General features: G+C 38.2%; 2 protein-coding genes across 6 annotated transcripts in view; one reads left to right on the top strand and one right to left on the bottom strand.

Annotated features, from left to right (window-relative positions):
- LOC106090471 (uncharacterized) overlaps positions 1–18,522 on the top strand; it is a 44,920-nt gene that overhangs the window by 22,520 nt on the left and 3,878 nt on the right. For 2 of the 5 annotated variants that reach the window (XM_059360724.1, XM_059360723.1), the window contains exons 7-8: positions 3,290–3,453; positions 4,489–4,705. The exons of 1 other annotated variant lie outside the window; for it this stretch is intronic. In XM_059360724.1, the coding sequence (XP_059216707.1) occupies positions 3,290–3,453; positions 4,489–4,705 (381 nt within the window). Of the gene's footprint in view, positions 1–3,289; positions 3,454–4,488; positions 4,706–4,813; positions 5,107–18,522 lie in introns of those variants that run through there. 2 more of the 5 variants (XM_013256655.2, XM_059360726.1) reach the window with 2 other exon arrangements.
- Positions 4,707–18,162, bottom strand: LOC106087801 (uncharacterized). The gene is made up of 4 exons (XM_059360727.1): positions 17,792–18,162; positions 17,459–17,630; positions 5,214–5,516; positions 4,707–5,143 (listed from the first exon to the last, which is right to left on the bottom strand). The coding sequence occupies exons 1-4, from the start codon at positions 18,112–18,114 to the stop codon at positions 4,733–4,735; spliced, it is 1,209 nt and encodes a 402-aa protein (XP_059216710.1). The 5' UTR covers positions 18,115–18,162; the 3' UTR covers positions 4,707–4,732.

The following is an 18,522-nucleotide window of genomic DNA, read 5'->3' as shown; positions in this document are numbered from 1 at the left end:
CTGGGAACAGACGCTGATGTTGGGCATTGGTTATTTGAAGACGCCAATAACTCGCCAGTGCCACCTGACTCTTCACTGAGACTCTCCTCTCGAAAATCGCTGACTGCCCGCGGCCGCATTTGCAGCTACTCCGCATAAAAACGGAGCTTTCCACCATCCGTAACCTGTGGACGCGCCTGGTAGCTTTCAGCTAACCTTCCCGTGATAACGATGGGCGCCACACAAGTCGGAGCCCAAGGTTCCAGCCTGTGTGGTGCTCATAGTCATCCCGTATCGGCCGGGGAAAATCGTTATATAATGAAAATCGTCGTTATTTTCTTCAAATGTGCTTGATTTGGAACAAATCGGTTCAAATTTAGATATAGCTCCCTACATTGTATTGTCCAATATGAGCACAGAATTCACAATTTTATTCCGATTTCAAAGAAATTTTGCTTAGACTACACTGTCGCCATTTTCTCGTTTTGGACTAAATCGGTTCAGATTTAGACATAGCTCTTATATATAGCTTTGTGCGATTTGAGAACAGAATCCATAATTTTATTCCGATGCTCAAACTATACTGCAAAGTGTAAATGGTCACAGTTCTAAATTTCGTTTCCATCTTGAAGTACTAACAATACATGATTCCACACATTTATCTGCAAGCTTTTACAGCTGAAATCTATTAAGTTACGTTTTTCATATCCTTACCGATATTTTAATGTATAGTTTGACAGTAAACTCTCATATACAAGGTCCTAAAGCTCTAAAAGAATAATGAAAAATTCTCAATTTATATAGAGGTTGATTTGGTATAAATAGTGCAGATTACATCTATTAAGGTGCTTCCTTGAACCTATACCACGGAACTTTATCTTTAAATCTAACCCATAGAACTTCAACTTTATATGTACCCCATAGAACTACCCAAACTAGTTAACACGGAGGTTGTGTTAATGATGACACACTCATCTGCAAGTTTCTGCAGACGAAATGTTTTCTGTTGTAATATGTTGTCAGGGCCTCGCGGGTTAATGGTACTAAAACTCTAAATCGATATTGAGATATTCTAAATTTATATAGAACAATTTTCGAACCTCAAACGCTAATTTAATGTGATCTACACGATCGATTCATGAGATGTTTTGAGTTTCAATTAAAGCTTTTACTAGCCATCAAAATCTCATTAAAAAATATGTAGAAAGGTTCCTTCTTCGTTCGCTAGTAGAGCTTTTATAACATACCTTTTTTTGCTTTGTTATTATCATTAACTGCACCACTTTGATAGGTCATCTCTTACATCACTTTTAAGACAATTTACCGTCATATAACACTAAAAGCTGTTCAAACAATAAAATGTAATGTCCTTTTAAACTATTTAATTAATTTTGGCACCAAAATCGCGATACCACTTTTTTTACCTTGATCTTGACCTCTTGAGCCTCTAGAGTGCGCAGTTCTTATCCGATTGGAATGAAATTTTGCACGACGTGTTTTGTTATGATATCCAACAACTGTGCTAAGTATGCTTCAAATCGGTTCATTACCTGATATAGCTCTCATATAAACCGATCTTGGGTCTTGACTTCTTGAGCCTCTAGAAGGTGCAATTCTTATCCGATTTGAATAAATTTCTGCACGTATTATTTTGTTATGATATCCAACAACTGTGCCAAATATGGTTCAAATCGGTCTATAACCTGATATAGCTGTCATATAAACAGATCTGGGGACTTGACTTCTTGAGCTTCTAGAGGGCACAATTCCTATCCGATTTGGCCCTACCGACAGTGCCCTACACTAAGCAGTGTATCGCTTAGTACGCTCATGCGTGTGCATAAAGAGTCATTAAGTATATTTAGCCTAGTACATCAATCTATGCAAATTCAAATTCAATTGCAAAGTGTTTGTACTGTGTAATTCATCAACTGTTGACTTAATACCCTTTCAATACCGATATCTCGCTAGACCGTAGCAAACACTACATGTTTCCATTAATGATGCGTTTTTAATGGTGTTAATTTCAAGTCCTGCCGCAACTGCAAACAAGATTTAGAAAATCAATGGTATTTACTGCCGCTATTCTGAAGTTTGAAACTTAATGGACATGGCAGCATATCATTATTTCTTATCCTTAGCCAAAAGAAAATCTCATTCCCTTGACAATTTACAATATGTTGGCTCGAATGCCCTTTAAATTAACCGACCGAGGAAAATTTAATATGCAGAGATTGAATAATGCATCCTTGCTTCTTTCTTCCCATATATGCCACACAATTGGTTCTATTAGAAGGTAGAAAAGTGTCACCACTATCATTGTTGTGATGATGATATTTTGCATATATGATTAGTATGGAAAAATGTGTGAACATATTTGATGTTGTGATGCGAGAGAACAATATGCATACCAGAGATTGTATGGTAATGCAAAGTTGATTATGATAGATCCTAGTTCCCGGAGAAAAAAATATATGTTACTTTTATTTTTTTCTTTTGGTAAGAAAATTATTATGCAAATAAAATTTGTCAAGTGGAAAATTGTCAGTTAGTTACGTAGAATATACCGCAAATGATACTAAGATTTTTTTTATAGAAAAAAACACACACCAATACGCTCTTAAATTAACATATAAAGGGTGATTTTTTTGAGGTTAGGATTTTCATGCATTAGTATTTGACAGATCACGTGGGATTTCAGACATGGTGTCAAAGAGAAAGATGCTCAGTATGCTTTGACATTTCATCATGAATAGACTTACTAACGAGCAACGCTTGCAAATCATTGAATTTTATTACCAAAATCAGTGTTCGGTTCGAAATGTGTTCATTCACCGTAACGTTGCGTCCAACAGCATCTTTGAAAAAATACGGTCCAATGATTCCACCAGCGTACAAACCACACCAAACAGTGCATTTTTCGGGATGCATGGGCAGTTCTTGAACGGCTTCTGGTTGCTCTTCACTCCAAATGCGGCAATTTTGCTTATTTACGTAGCCATTCAACCAGAAATGAGCCTCATCGCTGAACAAAATTTGTCAAAATTTGAACACATTTCGAACCGAACACTGGTTTTGGTAATAAAATTCAATGATTTCCAAGGGTTGCTCGTTAGTAAGTCTATTCATGATGAAATGTCAAAGCATACTGAGCATCTTTCTCTTTGACACCATGTCTGAAATCCCACGTGATCTGTCAAATACTAATGCATGAAAATCCTAACCTCAAAAAAATCACCCACGCGTACACATAAGTGTGAATATTCTTCTACAACTAATACAAATTTGTCGTTGTTTCTCTTTTTTCCAGCTCAGATAGGTTGACATTGAAACTATGCTTTAAGGATAGTGTAACGGATGTTTTCAAATACTGTATTGATGAAATTGAGAAATTCCAGTATTATAATAATAGATCAAAAAGCACCGCATTGTATTTTGTGCAGCAAACAAATAGAGAGGATAATAAAGTCAAAGGTAATTGTTGGCGAAACAACTATTGGAAATTATAAAATTATTTTCAATTTTTCCCATTTTTATACCCTCCACCATAGGATGGGGGTATACTAATTTCGTCATTCTGTTTGTAACTACTCGAAATATTCGTCTGAGATCCCATAAAGTATATATATTCTTGATCGTCTGGACATTTTATATCGATCTAGCCATGTCCGTCCGTCTGTCTGTCGAAGGCACGCTAACTTCCGAAGGAGTAAAGCTAGCCGCTTGAAATTTTGCACAAATACTTCTTATTAGTGTAGGCCGGTTGGGATTGTAAATGGGCCATATCGGTCCATATTTTGATATAGCTGCCCTATAAACCGGCGCAATTCTTATCCGATTGGAATGAAATTTTGCACGACGTGTTCCGCTATGACTTCCAACACCTGTGCTAAATTAGGTTCAAATCGGTCAGTAACATGATATAGCTGCCATATAAACCGATCTGGAAACTTGACTTCTTGAGCTTCTAAAGGGCGCAATTCCTATCCGATTTGGCTAAAATTTTGCATGACGTATTTTATTATGATTTCAACAACCGTGCCAAATAAGGTTTAAATCTGTTCATAACCTAATATTGTTGCCATATAAACCGAACTGGGATCTTGACTTCTTGAGCCTCTAGAGGTCGCAATTATTATCCGATTTGCCTGAAATTTTATACTACGGATCCTCTCATGACCATCAACATAAGTGTTTATTATGGTCTGAATCGGTCCATAGCATGATACAGCTCCTATATAAATAGATTTCTCTATTTTAATTCTTGAGCCCCAAAAGGCGCAATTCTTATTCGAATTGGCTGACATTTTACACAGGTCTCCAACATATAACTTAATTGTTGTCCGAACCGGGCCATATCTTGATATCGCTGTAATAGCAGAGCAAATCTTTTCTTATATCCTTTTTTTGCCAAAGAAGAGATGCCGGGAAAAGAACTCGACAAATGCGATCCATGGTGGAGGGTATATATATATATATTGCACGCTCTTACTTGTTTTGTTTAAACAGGATTTGAATTCCTAAGCCATTTGCCCAAGCTAGGCCCATATTCGCACCAAGCAAGTAATTATATACTTGAAGTCAATCCCCTTAAATCCATCAATGAATCCATGAAAATCCACTACGAATTCTTCGACAATGATATGAGAAAATTTCCCCGCTTTCCAGAGCGTAGAAGCAAAAGTCCCTTATTGACCAATGACTTTCCTAAAATCTGCAATACCACGTAAGTTTAAAAAATCAATTCTATTTTCTATAAAACTCCAACTTCCTCGAAATATTTTAAAGTATACAACAACATATCTCTCACTCTCTCATTGTCATACATAATAAGACGCATTCTTGCCATCTCTTGAGGTTGTTCAAAAGTTTGAAGCGTAAAATGTTGTGCTGTTGTCCTCCGCAAGGCTATTAAAGGCAATTCGCATAAAGAGCAATATAGGCCAATTAATTCGCTGCGCTTAATCTCATCCAAGATGTCCTTCCATTTGGGTATATACTCCAAAGGATAGCCAATTTTCTGCAAGTCGGTTTTCAAAGCTACATAATAAGCTTCGATTAACTCTAAACGTTTCTCCTTTAGCACTGGTAATTGTAAACTTGTATAGATGAAGTAATTTAAATCATAGCCACAGCCTCCCCAAAATGAATTCTGAAAATCTACCTGCATGAAGAGAGGAATGCAAAAATTAAAGTTCAGAGCTAATAAATTATGGTATTGTACATATACTTACAAATAGCACATCTATTGGGTGTTTTGTATCCGCTTCGTTTCTAAACAGCACATTATTGACCCATAGATCTCCATGTGTGATAACATTGACCACACTATTCTGGGGATCTACCACTTTCTTCACCTTGTCATTAAATCTTGCGGAAAGACTTCGTATTTTGCTTGATAACTGCTCGTAGCCCGCCCAAGTTTCTATCATATTTGCCACATATTCCATTCCACCAAAAGCTATAGCCTCTGCTACAACATCTGTGGCACCATTTGCGAAATGTGATTTTCCAAGGCTATTGACAATTTCGGGAAACTGAAAAAGATTAAAAATAAGTAATATGAACAAAAAATAGAACTTCAGCCTGTCAAATCGTATATACACTCCACCATGGATCATCTTTATCAAGATATCACATAAATATTTGGAAAGACTAAAATTAAAGGTCAAAGCAGATATATAAATGCAAATTTTCATCAAATTCGCTTAAGAATTACTTCCCTTTAGATGCAAAGACGTGTATTCAACCAGTCTTAATTCTGCTATAGATCGGTCCTCACGATCTTCACATTTCATTTGAATACCTCACAAATGTCGCCTTAATAAGTGAGGGGATAACCACCGTAGTAGTATCTCTTTATTTATAACAACAAAAGTACATTTCAAATCCATACAAAAAATATAATTCAATTATTAAAAAAAAACAAGCGTGTTCAGCCGGGCCGAATCTTGGGAACCTTCCACCATGGATTCTTCCAAAAATTTATATAAAATAAATTAGGTTGTAGGGCATAATTTATTCTGCATACCAAACTTCTGACAAAACAACAAAAATCGACGATCGGTTTATATGGGAGCTATACCAGGTTACAGACTGATTTAGACCGTACTAAGTTGTTAAAAGTCATAAAAGAACACGAAGTGTAAAATTTCAGCCAAATCGGACTAAAATTGCGGCTAAATCTGAGCCGATACGATCAAAATCTAAATTTCGACCTCTATCGTGATTTCGACAGACGGACGGATGAACGGAGATGGCTAGACCGATTCAGAACGACGAGACGGTCAAGAATATACATGGGGTCTTAGACGAATATTTCGAGGTGTTACAAACGGAATGACTAGATTAGTATACCTCATCCTATAAAAAGAGATTTTACGTCTTGACATCAAGTCGACAGTCGGACAAAGATAAAGCAATAATGGCTATTTATGAATTAAAAAAATTCTGTGGTAATTAATTGTCTACAATGAATCGCTGCCTTGATGTATGCTACCATATTCTTCCAATCAAGAGTCTCCTCCATCTAATATTTTTATACCCACCACCATAGGATGTTGGTATAGCTCCCATATAATATGTTCTGTTACAAGTTCCAACAATTGTGCCAGGCATGGTTCGAATAGGTCTATATCCTGATGCAGCTCTCATATAAACCGATCTGCCGGTTGGACTTTTTGGGCCCTTACAAGCCGCAGTTTTTGTCCGATTTGACTGAAATTGAGCATGTAGTGCTTTGTTATGACTTCCAACAACTCTGCTTAGAGCGGTCCAAATCAATTTATAATCTGATAGAGCTCTCATATAAACCGATATTCTGATTTGACTTCTTGAGTCCTTACAAGCTGAAATTTTCGTTTTATTTGGCTGAGATTTTGCATGCTGTGGTTTTTTACGACTTCCACTAACTGTGCCAAATACGGTCTCTCGATCATCCTTGTTCGGTTCCTAGAAGCTTAAATTTTTGCAGGTTTGATAGAAGTTTGGTATGGAGAAAAAGGTTTTGCCCTCAACTAAATTTATTTTGTATAAATTTTTTGCAGAATCCATGGCGGTGGGTTCCCAAGATTCGGGCCGGCCGAACTTAGCACGCTTTTACTTGTTTAACTTAATTTTCAAGTAATTTCGTTTTTCAAAATAACAACGCCTATATACTATACGCGAGCCTTGTTTGAACCGTTGAGTGGAGCGGACGTTTTGTTATTTCGCTCCGCAGAATTTTTTTGTAACTCGTAATTGGTCATTGTTTCTTTTTTTAAGAAAAAAGTCACACAAGGATAGCTACGTTAGTGGAGCCATTAGGCGGTTGATGATCTGCATCTGTTTCCAGTGGAGCGGCAAATCTAGAGTCCGGGAGTAGTGTTAGAATGGACTCCAAAGATCCAACAGCTGCGGTGGTGGTATCAGGCCGTAGTCTGTTGTCTGCTACTGAAACCTCGACTGGTGAAGCGGCAGCCCCACTAGCCGACAGACGACTGGTCAGCAGGGGCTTTTGACGAGGACACTTGGTTCGAGTATCAAGGACAAGGCAGAACCTATTCTATCTTCGTATGCCTTTAATTTGCATAGGCCATTAGCCTTCCCCGGCAAACCAACACGCTCTTTAAGATTTTGAAATAATAGAAGGCGTATCACTCTCAGGTTTATTGAGAGGCTCTAAGACTCTCACTAATAGGGAGAGAGACTCCCTAAATTAGGCTCGGGGAAAGGCTGCAGCCACCTGGAGGGCATCCCATGCCTAAAAGAACTAGGGCGAACAATAGTAAGATGGGTCCAAGAACCTTTGCTAATGTCGCTAGGGACAGTTTTTTGATGGCAGTTGTCGACAAGGGAGAAGAACAGGGCTGCATACCTAGGAATAATTGGAATGGGATAGTCAATGGACTGTCATCAGTATACTCCGATGTTCTTGCGGAATTTCCTGAGTCTCCTCCAATTTGTGACGATGCAGGTTGGTATCGGGCCGATACAGACTAATTGCCTTTGGGGATCAACGCTCAATTGAAATGTATCGTTGTGCGCAAAAAAGATTGGTGAGATCTGGCCAGGTGCAGCACTAGATATAGTCAAGAAGGAAGATATTCCTTCTCGACGCATGGCGCATGCTTGGATACTAAGAATTCCCTCATATCCTGAATCCATACTTGGAAGACTAAGGGAATGTAATCACAATCTTTTAACCACCGACTGGAAGATTGGTAGATTGGATGAAGCTGATGGTGACCGGAGACATGCAGTATTCCTTCTTAACTCCGCCTGTCTAGCAGACCTCAACAAGTCTGAAGCAGTTGTATCCTACGGTGGGGTTGAGGAATCAGGAAACTACTCAGCAGTTGATGCTGAACACTTGCCGCAGGAACTATCGACCTCATCGCTAAGGTCTGGCGGATTGCAGGAGACTGAAAATCCCCCTGCCACAATCGGGACAGGGAGGGAAAACATCGAAACGGGACACGACAAACACTATGTTGGTGGGTCATCCGGTTGGACTAGGCTCAAGGTCAGCGAGGACGGATGGAACTCAAAAAGTACTTCGAAAGCAGCAGCTAGTGAAGCATCTAAGGAGGAATCCTCCACACCGCAAGTGCCCAGTGTCTTGAAAAAGAGTGGTTTCTCCAGTGTCTGTTTTCTCTCCTGCCCCTGGATGCGTACGGAAGTTAGTCATGACAAGATCTAACGAATCTTGTGAGGATGAAATCCTGAATCAGAAGACGAGGCTCACGAATCCTGGCGGAATCAGAAGACGAGGCTAACGAAACTGTAAATCCTGACTATGGTCCGGTTTCATCCTTTATGTTGAAGACTCTTGAGAGGTTGATAGAATCATATCTTGGGGCACAGATCCTTGGAGATCGCCTGCCCGGTTGCAGCATACATATAGTAAAGGCAAGCCCTTCACGACCTAGTCGGCTACATATAGGATTCTCTCGCTGTCAAGAAATATACAATGGTAGCATTTCTTGCCTTCAATAATGTAAAACCGACGTCAATCATGAAGGAGTTGGAGTTTCTTCTGAAGATCGCCTGTCTCGACAGAAGCATGCATATAGTAAAGGCAAATCCACTGAAACAGCCCTTCACGACCTAGTCGGCTACATATAGGGTCATATAGGTCTCGCTATCAAGGAATATACAGTAGTAGCATTTCTTGACATTGAAGTTGCTTTCCATAATGTAAAAAACTTGCTTACTAAAAGATGCACTACGGCAGTCTTGGGATTTGTGGATCTAAAAAGAAAGGTCAGCAGAGAAATACCTCAAGGAGGTGTACTCTACTTTGGAATATAGCCATTAACAATTGGCAGAAATTGGGGGCTTAGACAGCGCGTTATGCATTGGGATATACTGCAGTTGTCAGAACTATATTTCTATATGGTATTGTGGTTTGGTGGACGGCGCTTCAAAAGTCCACCTACTGTTCAATACTCAACCGGATCCAAAGGATGGCTTGTTTGTGCATCGCAGCCTCACCGAGGACGACACCATCTGATGTTCTGAATTTAATGCTACATCTAATACCTCTGGACATTCTAGCTAGACAAATTGCTGCAACAACTGCCGTGAGGCTAAGGGAGCTTTCTCTTTGGTTATGTGGCGGCTATGGACACTGTATTATTCTCAATACAATGTCCGATGTTCCAGGTAGTGTGGATTCATCAAAAAGCGGCTCAGGTAGGGTGTAACCTGAGCCGCTTTTTGATAAAAATTACTATTTCTGATAGAACCGATTGTAACTACGATATCTCTTTTTTTTGGTACAATACTCTCTCGGCGTAGTCGGAGCCGAGGGCACTGGAGACTTTTCTAGATATCTGACCCATAAACATACAGATTAAGTGTGAGGCAGCCACTGCGACTATGAGACTTAAGGCGATGGGAGAATGGATAGAGGAAAGGAACAGGTTATACCATCGCGATATAGTCGAGGCGACAATAGGAATGTAAGAGGTTTCCGATCGAGGCACTGCTGCCAGCGGCACAGTCTTCGATAGACGGAACTCTGGTATTGCCATCTGGAAGATCATGCTACACAGATGGATCAAAGCTAGAGGACAGAGTGTGCCCTGGGAGTCTATATTGAGAACCCAGGGACTGAGATTTGTTTTCGACTGCCTGACCATAATACGGTCCTGCAGGCGGAGATCAGGGCGATCACGGAATGCGTGAGATAGTGTGGACGGTATGGTCAGAAACAGTCTTGTAGTAAAAAGAAATATTAACGCCATCTCTGATTATGGCTAGATCCGCTTCGTTTTGATACCGAGCCAGAGCGAAGTAAGGTGTAATGAAAAAGGCAGACGCTTTGGCACTGAAGGTAAGAGGTCTGCCGTGAATAAACATTTTTAACTCTAAGCCTTTCGGGTCGACGCAGTCCGAGTTAAGGGCGTAGGAGACGAACACAACAAGCAAAACGTCCGGTAGGACGAAATCCCTATAGGGATATTCTGATCGTGAGAAGACGACGCTATTACTTAAACAAAGTAAGAAGGAAGTCAGTATAGCTTTCGGTATCATAACGGGACACACTACTATTTGCTCTTTTACTTAATTTAATTGGCTATGGCAGAACACTTGTCCCATTAGCCGAACGTAGAATAGATTTGCAAGCGCCTTGATCATCTGCGATCCATCTATAATCCCTGACACCAAGTTCCGAGGTGTCTCTTACCACTTGATATTTCCATCCGGCTTTTGGCCGTCCCAGTTTGCGGGTAACATCGCGATTGCCTTTAAAAGACTTCTTCGCTGTAGCTTCTTCATTCATTCTGACGACATAACCTAGCCATACCATTCATTTAGAGATTTTTGTAAAAAAATTCGGGCAGAATTTACTTTTGGTTTTTAATGACACTTTTATCTACACAATTCAAAAAGAATTACTAAGATATCTCGATTAGTTTTTTCTTACAATCGGACCACAAATGATGTTTTGACAGCCCGAACAATTTTTGAAATACCGAGGTGACCAACTTTAGCGCCTGCCACAAGCTCCCGGATTCCCAAAAGACGCCCGGAACCTAAGGCCTTGAAATTTTGCACACAATCTCGCTAGCACCTCAGCTCTAATCATTTAAAATTTCAAAGAGATATCCCCTTTTTTGCCATGTTTTCTTCTTCTGGGGATTTTTCACATTTTGTTTATTGGGTCGTTTCTAAATTATTTGGCTTTTAGCGAATCAAATGATAATTGAATTAACGGTTCTTCTTAACTTCTGCACTGCCCTACCGCCATCTTCCTTTTTTCTCTTACAGTTCAATATTTCGTTAAATCAAAGACCTAAAATACAATAAGGTACGGCATTTGCAAAAGTCGATTAGGGATAATTTTGAATACATAGATGGCATTGTATTCATTCATCCACTATCACATATTCTATAGAAAGTACATACAGTACAGTGCATAAGCGGATTAATTTAATGAATTTAATGAAAATAACTTTAAAGGTTCAATTTTATACAAATCGCTAAATAAGAAGGTTGTGACCAACGACGTCTGTTGAACACTATTGGTAACTAAAATATATCTGAGAGAATGGGCCCTCTTTACTTACGACATCTGGCATCCAAAAGGCATAACTGAAATACTGTATGTTTTTTGCTCTAAAATCTATTATCTCAAAAAATAATCAGCGAAAAATATCGCGAAAAATTTATATAATACCAGCCTCAAATCGAGCTTACATATCATCGAACACGTACACATAGATACATGTATATTAAGAAAGTACAATACATATGAGAATACATGCCGATTAGAGCGCGCTCTATTCGTATTCAGACGTACATAAGATAAGTCTTATGAAAACAGAAAGTGACAGCTCATATGACATGTCTTATCGTCTAATGGCAGCTTTAAGAATGAAACAAAATAAAATGTCAGATTTCTAATCGTAGTTCGTGGTTCCCATTTTTTAAGAGAGGGAAAATTCATCTATAAGAATCTATTGTCTGTACACTATATAGTACAAAAAATAGCAAATAAAACAGGTGTCAGGTCGGATGTCAATAGTATTGGATTGCAAGATGACAATTCACATTTTAACATTGAACCCAAAGATACACAGCCCAATTCTGAAAACGCCTTGGGAATAAATTTTTCCCTCGAATAAAGTCCTCCTATTCCGTTTGAATGGGGAGAAGAAATATATGGGAGAGGGAATTCCGAATTTTCGAAGACAGCTGTTTTGCCTCATTTGTTTATTTAGGCTGAACATTTGACAATAATTTTTTTGAAAAATTAACATAAAATGGAAAAATGTGCAAAACTAATTTATAGAGGTTGCTAAAAAAGTTTACGAACATGTTAAATGTTGCTTTTGTAATTTTTGTTTTTAATAGTACACAATTATGGCCTACAGCTTGTCACCATATTTCTGTGTTGTGATAACAACTTTCCGTATTCATCGAACAATTAGATGCTTCCGGAAATGCTGGTAAAATATCGATGACACTATTGATATTTAATTATCTGACTATATATTGATTGATATTTTTCCGATGGATACTATCGGAAAAGTTAAATTTTTGGTAGAATTAACAAAAAAAGCGATTCGACACTAAATGTATCTTTTAAGATGCATTACGCGTATAGAGGACGCAATTTTCATCCGATTAGGCTAACATTTTTTACAATGATTTCTCTTATGACTTCCAACTGACTTTAATAATCTTGGTTTTATTTGATCTGTGCATTGATATTGTTTCTATATAAATCGATCTCCTGATTTTTAGTTCTCATTTTCGTTTGAAATATAGGAAATGAGAAAATAACGATTGTAACGATATTTATTATTAAAACTATCGAAAATATCGAATGTTGTGTATAGAGGTTTGCTTCTCCTTCGTCGTCATAAATGCTGTGTTGGTCTGCAACTTGATCTTGGAACTTAGAACTTGAAGATCTAATGGACATTTCAGGGCGGCGGCCGCTTTTCTTGGCGGTTGGGACGGCTGCTTGACATAGTGCTGCTGAAAAGCGACTTATGGATTTATTCCTACTCCTGTGGAGTAAAGGAAGCCAATGTGACGCCATGTATATTTGAAAAATTTCCCACGAATATACCATTAAGGAATAAGCAGAAGACTTCTTGTATATCATTGAGTGCCGCCCGATTCTACTTTAAGCTAAATGATAACGACCCCCTCTAAGTATCCGACTCTAACGGAATGCAACTTAGCGACAACTCTTTATACCTTGGGTCTAAAAATATTGAAATATGAACCACATATTTTGAAACCTATGTATATCATAGACATTCTGACATTCTAGAATGCTCGTATTTTTTCAATAATACAGAGAAATATGGTGGGTACATGACACATTTAAACCGGGGGAATCAAACAAAACTTCTTTTTGATTTTGATGAAAAAGTGAAAAATAATTTCCGTACATTTTAAATTGTTTGTAAATAGTAAGAAATAGTACCATTTTTTTATAAAACAATTAAATTCATAATTTTTTATCGTAGCTCCCTTTTATTTGTTTGGGGGAATTTTTCCCAAGTTTTATCAACTCATTCTCCCTTTTATTTCGATTCAGAATAGCTACTTTCTTCCCTGGGAGGCATTTCCCTTTTTCGAAGTTTGTTTAGAATAGGGGAAAAGGGAGTAGGGAACTAACTCTCAGTAAATTGTTATTCAGAATAGGGAAAAAGAGATTAGGGAATAAACTCTCAGAGCATTGTTATTCAGAATAGGTTTGACAAAATCCGATTAGGGATAATTTTGAACGCATAGATGGCATTGTATTCATTGTGATTGAACCACTATCACATATTCTATATATATACTAGCCCAATACGTTTACGGATTAATTTAATCCATAAATATATTTTTGGAAAAATCGCAAAAAAAAGATTGGGTCCATTTTTCCCAACGATATCTGTTGACCATTACTTGTAACTAAAATATAATTGAAGATTGGGCCTAATTTTACTAACGACATCTGGCGTCCAAAAGGCGCAAATGAAATACTGCGTATAGGATGTCTGATTGAACCAAACACATTCAATATGGGGTATTTTATTTTATTTAAAGAAAGGGTATTTTATTTGTCACTAGCTGACCCGGGCCCGCTCCGCTGCGCCTTCTTTTACTTTATATGGAACAAAAGTTTCCTTCGAATATTTATTTTCGACAATTAAAGATCTTTTAGTGAAATGCCATGCTAACTTGACTAACAGTTTAAAAATATAAGTGCCTTTGTCTGAATCCCATATGATCTTTATTGGTCTACGAATTTAAGTTTGGATGTAAGGTGTACTCCATTCTCAAAATACTTAATTTCAGACCGATATTCTCATGATGTCTGATTTAGTGGTGTTTTCGGTGGAGAGGTGGTCCCCCATATACTTGGCCCTGAAAAAATATCAGCATCGTGCTCTTCTTTAAAATGTCATTTATTTAAACCCCATATTGCCATTGGCTTAAGAGGAGTTTACAGAATGAGACGTCCCCCAAACACATGGCCCCAAAATAGGTTATCAAATTCGTTTTCTAATCTCAAATACCTTTCATTTGAGCCACATATTGGCATAGTCGAAAAATGTTAACCCCTTTGGGGAAGGGGTTAAAATACCTTTATTTGAGCCCCATATTGCGATGGTCACTAAAAAATTGCTGTTTGTGGGGTATTTTGGGAAAGGGGTAGACCCATGAAAATAGGTCCCGAAAATGGAAATCAATTCTTGCTCTACCCCCCAAATCCTTTCATTTAAGCTCGACATCCACATGGTCGGTAAATATGCCCGATTTAGGGGTGTTTTGGGGATTTGAGCCTGGAAAATATATCAGCAAGGTGCTCTATTCTCATATATCTATATATCATTTATTTGAACCCCATATTGCCATTGCCCTCAAAATTGGATATCAAATTCGTTTTCTAATCTCATTTAAACTCCTTATTGCAAAAGTTAGCAAATATGTCCGGTTTGGAGTATTGGCCCTAAAATCTATGAATATTTAGTTCCCCTCTCTTTAAGACCCAAATTGTCTTGGTGAGCAAATACGTCCTATTTGGGGGTTGTTGTGGTGATGGGACGTCCGCTAGACAGTTGGCCCCAAATGTTGATATCAGATACGTGGTCTACTACCACATACCTTAAATTTGAGCCCCATATTTCCATAGTCGGCAAACATGACCGGCTTGGGAGTGTTTCGGGGGATGGGCGGCCATTCAGTGAGTTGGCCTTGACAATATATATCGGATTCGTATTCCTCTTTAAAAACCCTCTTATTTGAGCCTCATATTGCAATAGTCAGAAAATACTTACTATTTTGGTGGTATTGTGGGGGTGGCGTGGCTCCATAGACACTTTTGCCGAATATTGGTATCAAATTCGTGCTTTACTCCCAAAGACCTTTAATTTGAGCCCCATATTGCTATGGTCGTAAATTTGTCCCCTTTGGGGTATGTTTTTGGTGAGAGGCGGCACCCCAAACACTTGGTCCCATATTTGGATATTAGATTCGTATTCTACACTCAAATACCTTTTATTTAAGCCCCATATTCCCATGGTCAGTAAATAAGTCCAGTTTGGGGGGTGTTTTGGGAAACGTGTGGACCCCCAGAAACGTGGTCCCACATTTGGATATCAGATTCGTATTCTACTCGCAAATACCTTTCATTTGAGTCCCATATCGCCATGGTCGGTAAATTTGTCCGATTTAGGGGTGTTTGGGGGTTGGGGTGGTCCCCCTAGCACTTGGTCCGACAATTGGATATCAGATACGTTTTCTTATCCTAAATAACTTTCATTTGAGTCCCATATTGTCGTGATTGGTCTAAATATATGTTTGGTAGGTTTTAGGGTGGGGCAGCCCCCCCTAGGTACACCATCCGAAATTTGGATACCAAATTTTTATTTTTAGGGTACTATATGAGAGCACACAAAATTTCGCTTAAATCGCACCACCCACCTCCGAGATCTGGGTAAGGGGGAGGGTCCGTCCCCTATTTTCACCACGGGGTAATTATGCACCATCTGTGAAAATTTCAAGAAAACCGGTTCAGCCGTTTCTGAGTCTATAAGGAACACACAAACAAACACAAATTGATTTTTATATATAAGATTGCCAATCTTCAGTTATATTTTAGTTCCAAGCAGTGTCAACAGGCGTCGTTGATCACAATAGACCCTATCTTTTTTTAGCGATTTTCCTAAAATCATCAATGAGCCCTTATTTATCGATTTAACAAATCAGCACATGCACATTGCTAGTATATATATTATATTTTTATAGAATATGTGATAGTGATCATTGATGATAAATTTTGTTAGATTCCCCCGGTTTAAATATGTCATGTACCCACCATAGTTTTCGGTTTTATTGGCAAAATACGAGCATTCTAGAATTGGTATATGATATACATAGGTTTCAAAATATGTGGTTCATATTTTAATATTCTTAGACCCATATGTATAAAGAGTTGTCCCTTAGTGGCACTCCGTTCGGAGTCGGATACTAAAAGGGGGCCCTTATCATTTAGCTTAAAGTAGAATCGGGCGGCACTCAATGGTATACAAGAAGTCTTCTGCTTATTGCTTAATGGAATATTCGTCGGAAATTTTTCAAAAATACTTGGCGCCACCTTTGGCAGCTTTCCTACAGGAATATGAATAAATCCATAAGTCGCTTTTAACCAAGTCGCACCAAGAAAAGCGGGCGCCGCCCTGAAATGTCGATTAGATCTTCAAGTTCTAAGTTCCAAGATCAAGTTGCAGACCACCACAGCATTTATGACGACGAAGGAGTAGCAAACCTTTATACACAACATTCGATATTTTCGACAGTTTTAATAATAAATATCGATACTATCGTTTTTTTCTCATTTCCTATATTTCAAACGAAAATGAGAATTAAAAATCAGGAGATCGATTTATATAGAAGCAATATCAATGCACAGATCAAATAAAACCAAGATTATTAAAGTCAGGTGGAAGTCATAAGAGAAATCATTGTAAAAAATGTTAGCCTAATCGGATGAAAATTGCGTCCTCTATACGCGTAATGCATCTTAAAAGATACATTTAGTGTCGAATCGCTTTTTTTGTTAATTCTGCCAAAAATTTAACTTTTCCGATAGTATCCATCGGAAAAATATCAATCAATATATAGTCAGATAATTAAATATCAATAGTGTCATCGATATTTTGCCAGCTCTAAGATTCAGCAACCTTAACTCCCTTTGGCAAGGAAAAACGCCAAAATGCAGAATGTGTGCCAAATTCCCGGCACGGGATAGCTGTGAGCACCACACAGGCCGCAACATTGAGCTCCGATCTGTGTGGTGTTCATTGCTGTCGCGAGAACCTCAGCTTCGAGCTACCGGGTGCGTCCACAGGTTGTTATTATAGCCACATACTCCTTGGTCCGCTTAATCGCTCTAAGCCCTTGACTTTTGAGTTACAAACGAGATGTATACTCTAATAGAACTCTATGCAAATGAAAATTTTCAATGACTTCTTCAACCTACCTTTTTCTCATACATCAAAGAAGCTGCATGAAATTGCCCAATTTTTTGCATAAGCAAACGAGCATGGGCTTCGTCCAAGCCCCTAATGCGATCGGCACAAAAATAGCCCATTGTATTCAAGTCTTCCAAAACATAGAATTCATGACCATCGACCTTTTCGGTAAGGAAGCATCTAAAGAAACAAAGGATAAATATATAAAATCCACACCTCTACTCTCTAGTTCATTAAACGATAAAACAAAATTTAAAGTGCAAAAACTTCTATTTTTATTTAATATTTCTACGGTAAATATTTAAAATCAACGGTGTTTATGATGTTTCCTTTGTTCTCACCTGGGATACAATTTATTTTTCGCATTACGCAATCTATTAAAAAATTCCTCCATAGTTGGCAACACTCTTGTGAACATCTGTTCTTCGTTTGTGCCAATTTCTGCTATTTCCGGTCTCATAATTTTCACAATAAACGAACTCTGCAAATCATTGCCATTCAGTTTGTAAGTGACTTTTGCTACATAGATATCGCTGCAAAAATTCTCTCCATTCGTTGAAGAAAGCTTTACATCTGAGGTTTGCACCTCAATATTGTCAACGTTTGTGTGGTGATTATTGGCCAGAACACGTGCGATAAGAAGTTTGTTTACCAAATGTGTCATAGTAACAAAGAATGCACTGCTACTTATCGAACTTAACAGAAGCAACGACGAAAGAGAACTGAATCGTGTTATACACTAGAAAAGTTGTAACTTTATTGGGTTCGAAGAACGTTTCTAAGTTTGTCAGAATAAGGGCGGTGAATTTCAATTCAAACGAAGGCAAATCGAATAATTGATATTAAATAGAAAAGTTATCTCAGGGAGTTATCTTCTAAAATAATAAAAGAAAAACAAGTAAAAGCGTGCTAAGTTCGGCCGGGCCGAATCTTATATACCCTCCACCATGGATCGCATTTGTCGAGTTCTTTTCCCGGCATCTCTTCTTAGGCAAAAAAGGATATAAGAAAAGAGTTGCTCTGCTATTAAAACGATATCAAGATATGGTCCGGTTCGGACCACAATTAAATT

Source organism: Stomoxys calcitrans, chromosome 1, assembly GCF_963082655.1.
Source record: "Stomoxys calcitrans chromosome 1, idStoCalc2.1, whole genome shotgun sequence".
NCBI lineage: Eukaryota > Metazoa > Arthropoda > Insecta > Diptera > Muscidae > Stomoxys > Stomoxys calcitrans.
This window is presented reverse-complemented; position numbering and strand designations above follow the sequence as displayed.

Bases quoted from the DNA above. Each gene is read 5' to 3' on its own strand.
- LOC106087801 (XM_059360727.1), bottom strand. From the start codon at position 18,114: ATGACACATTTGGTAAACAAACTTCTTATCGCACGTGTTCTGGCCAAT. The intron at 17,631-17,791 runs GTGAGAACAAAG...TTGTTTCTTTAG, and splicing joins AAAAATAAATTGTATCCCAG to ATGCTTCCTTACCGAAAAGG. The intron at 5,517-17,458 runs GTAGGTTGAAGA...AATCTTTTTCAG, and splicing joins CTTTGATGTATGAGAAAAAG to TTTCCCGAAATTGTCAATAG.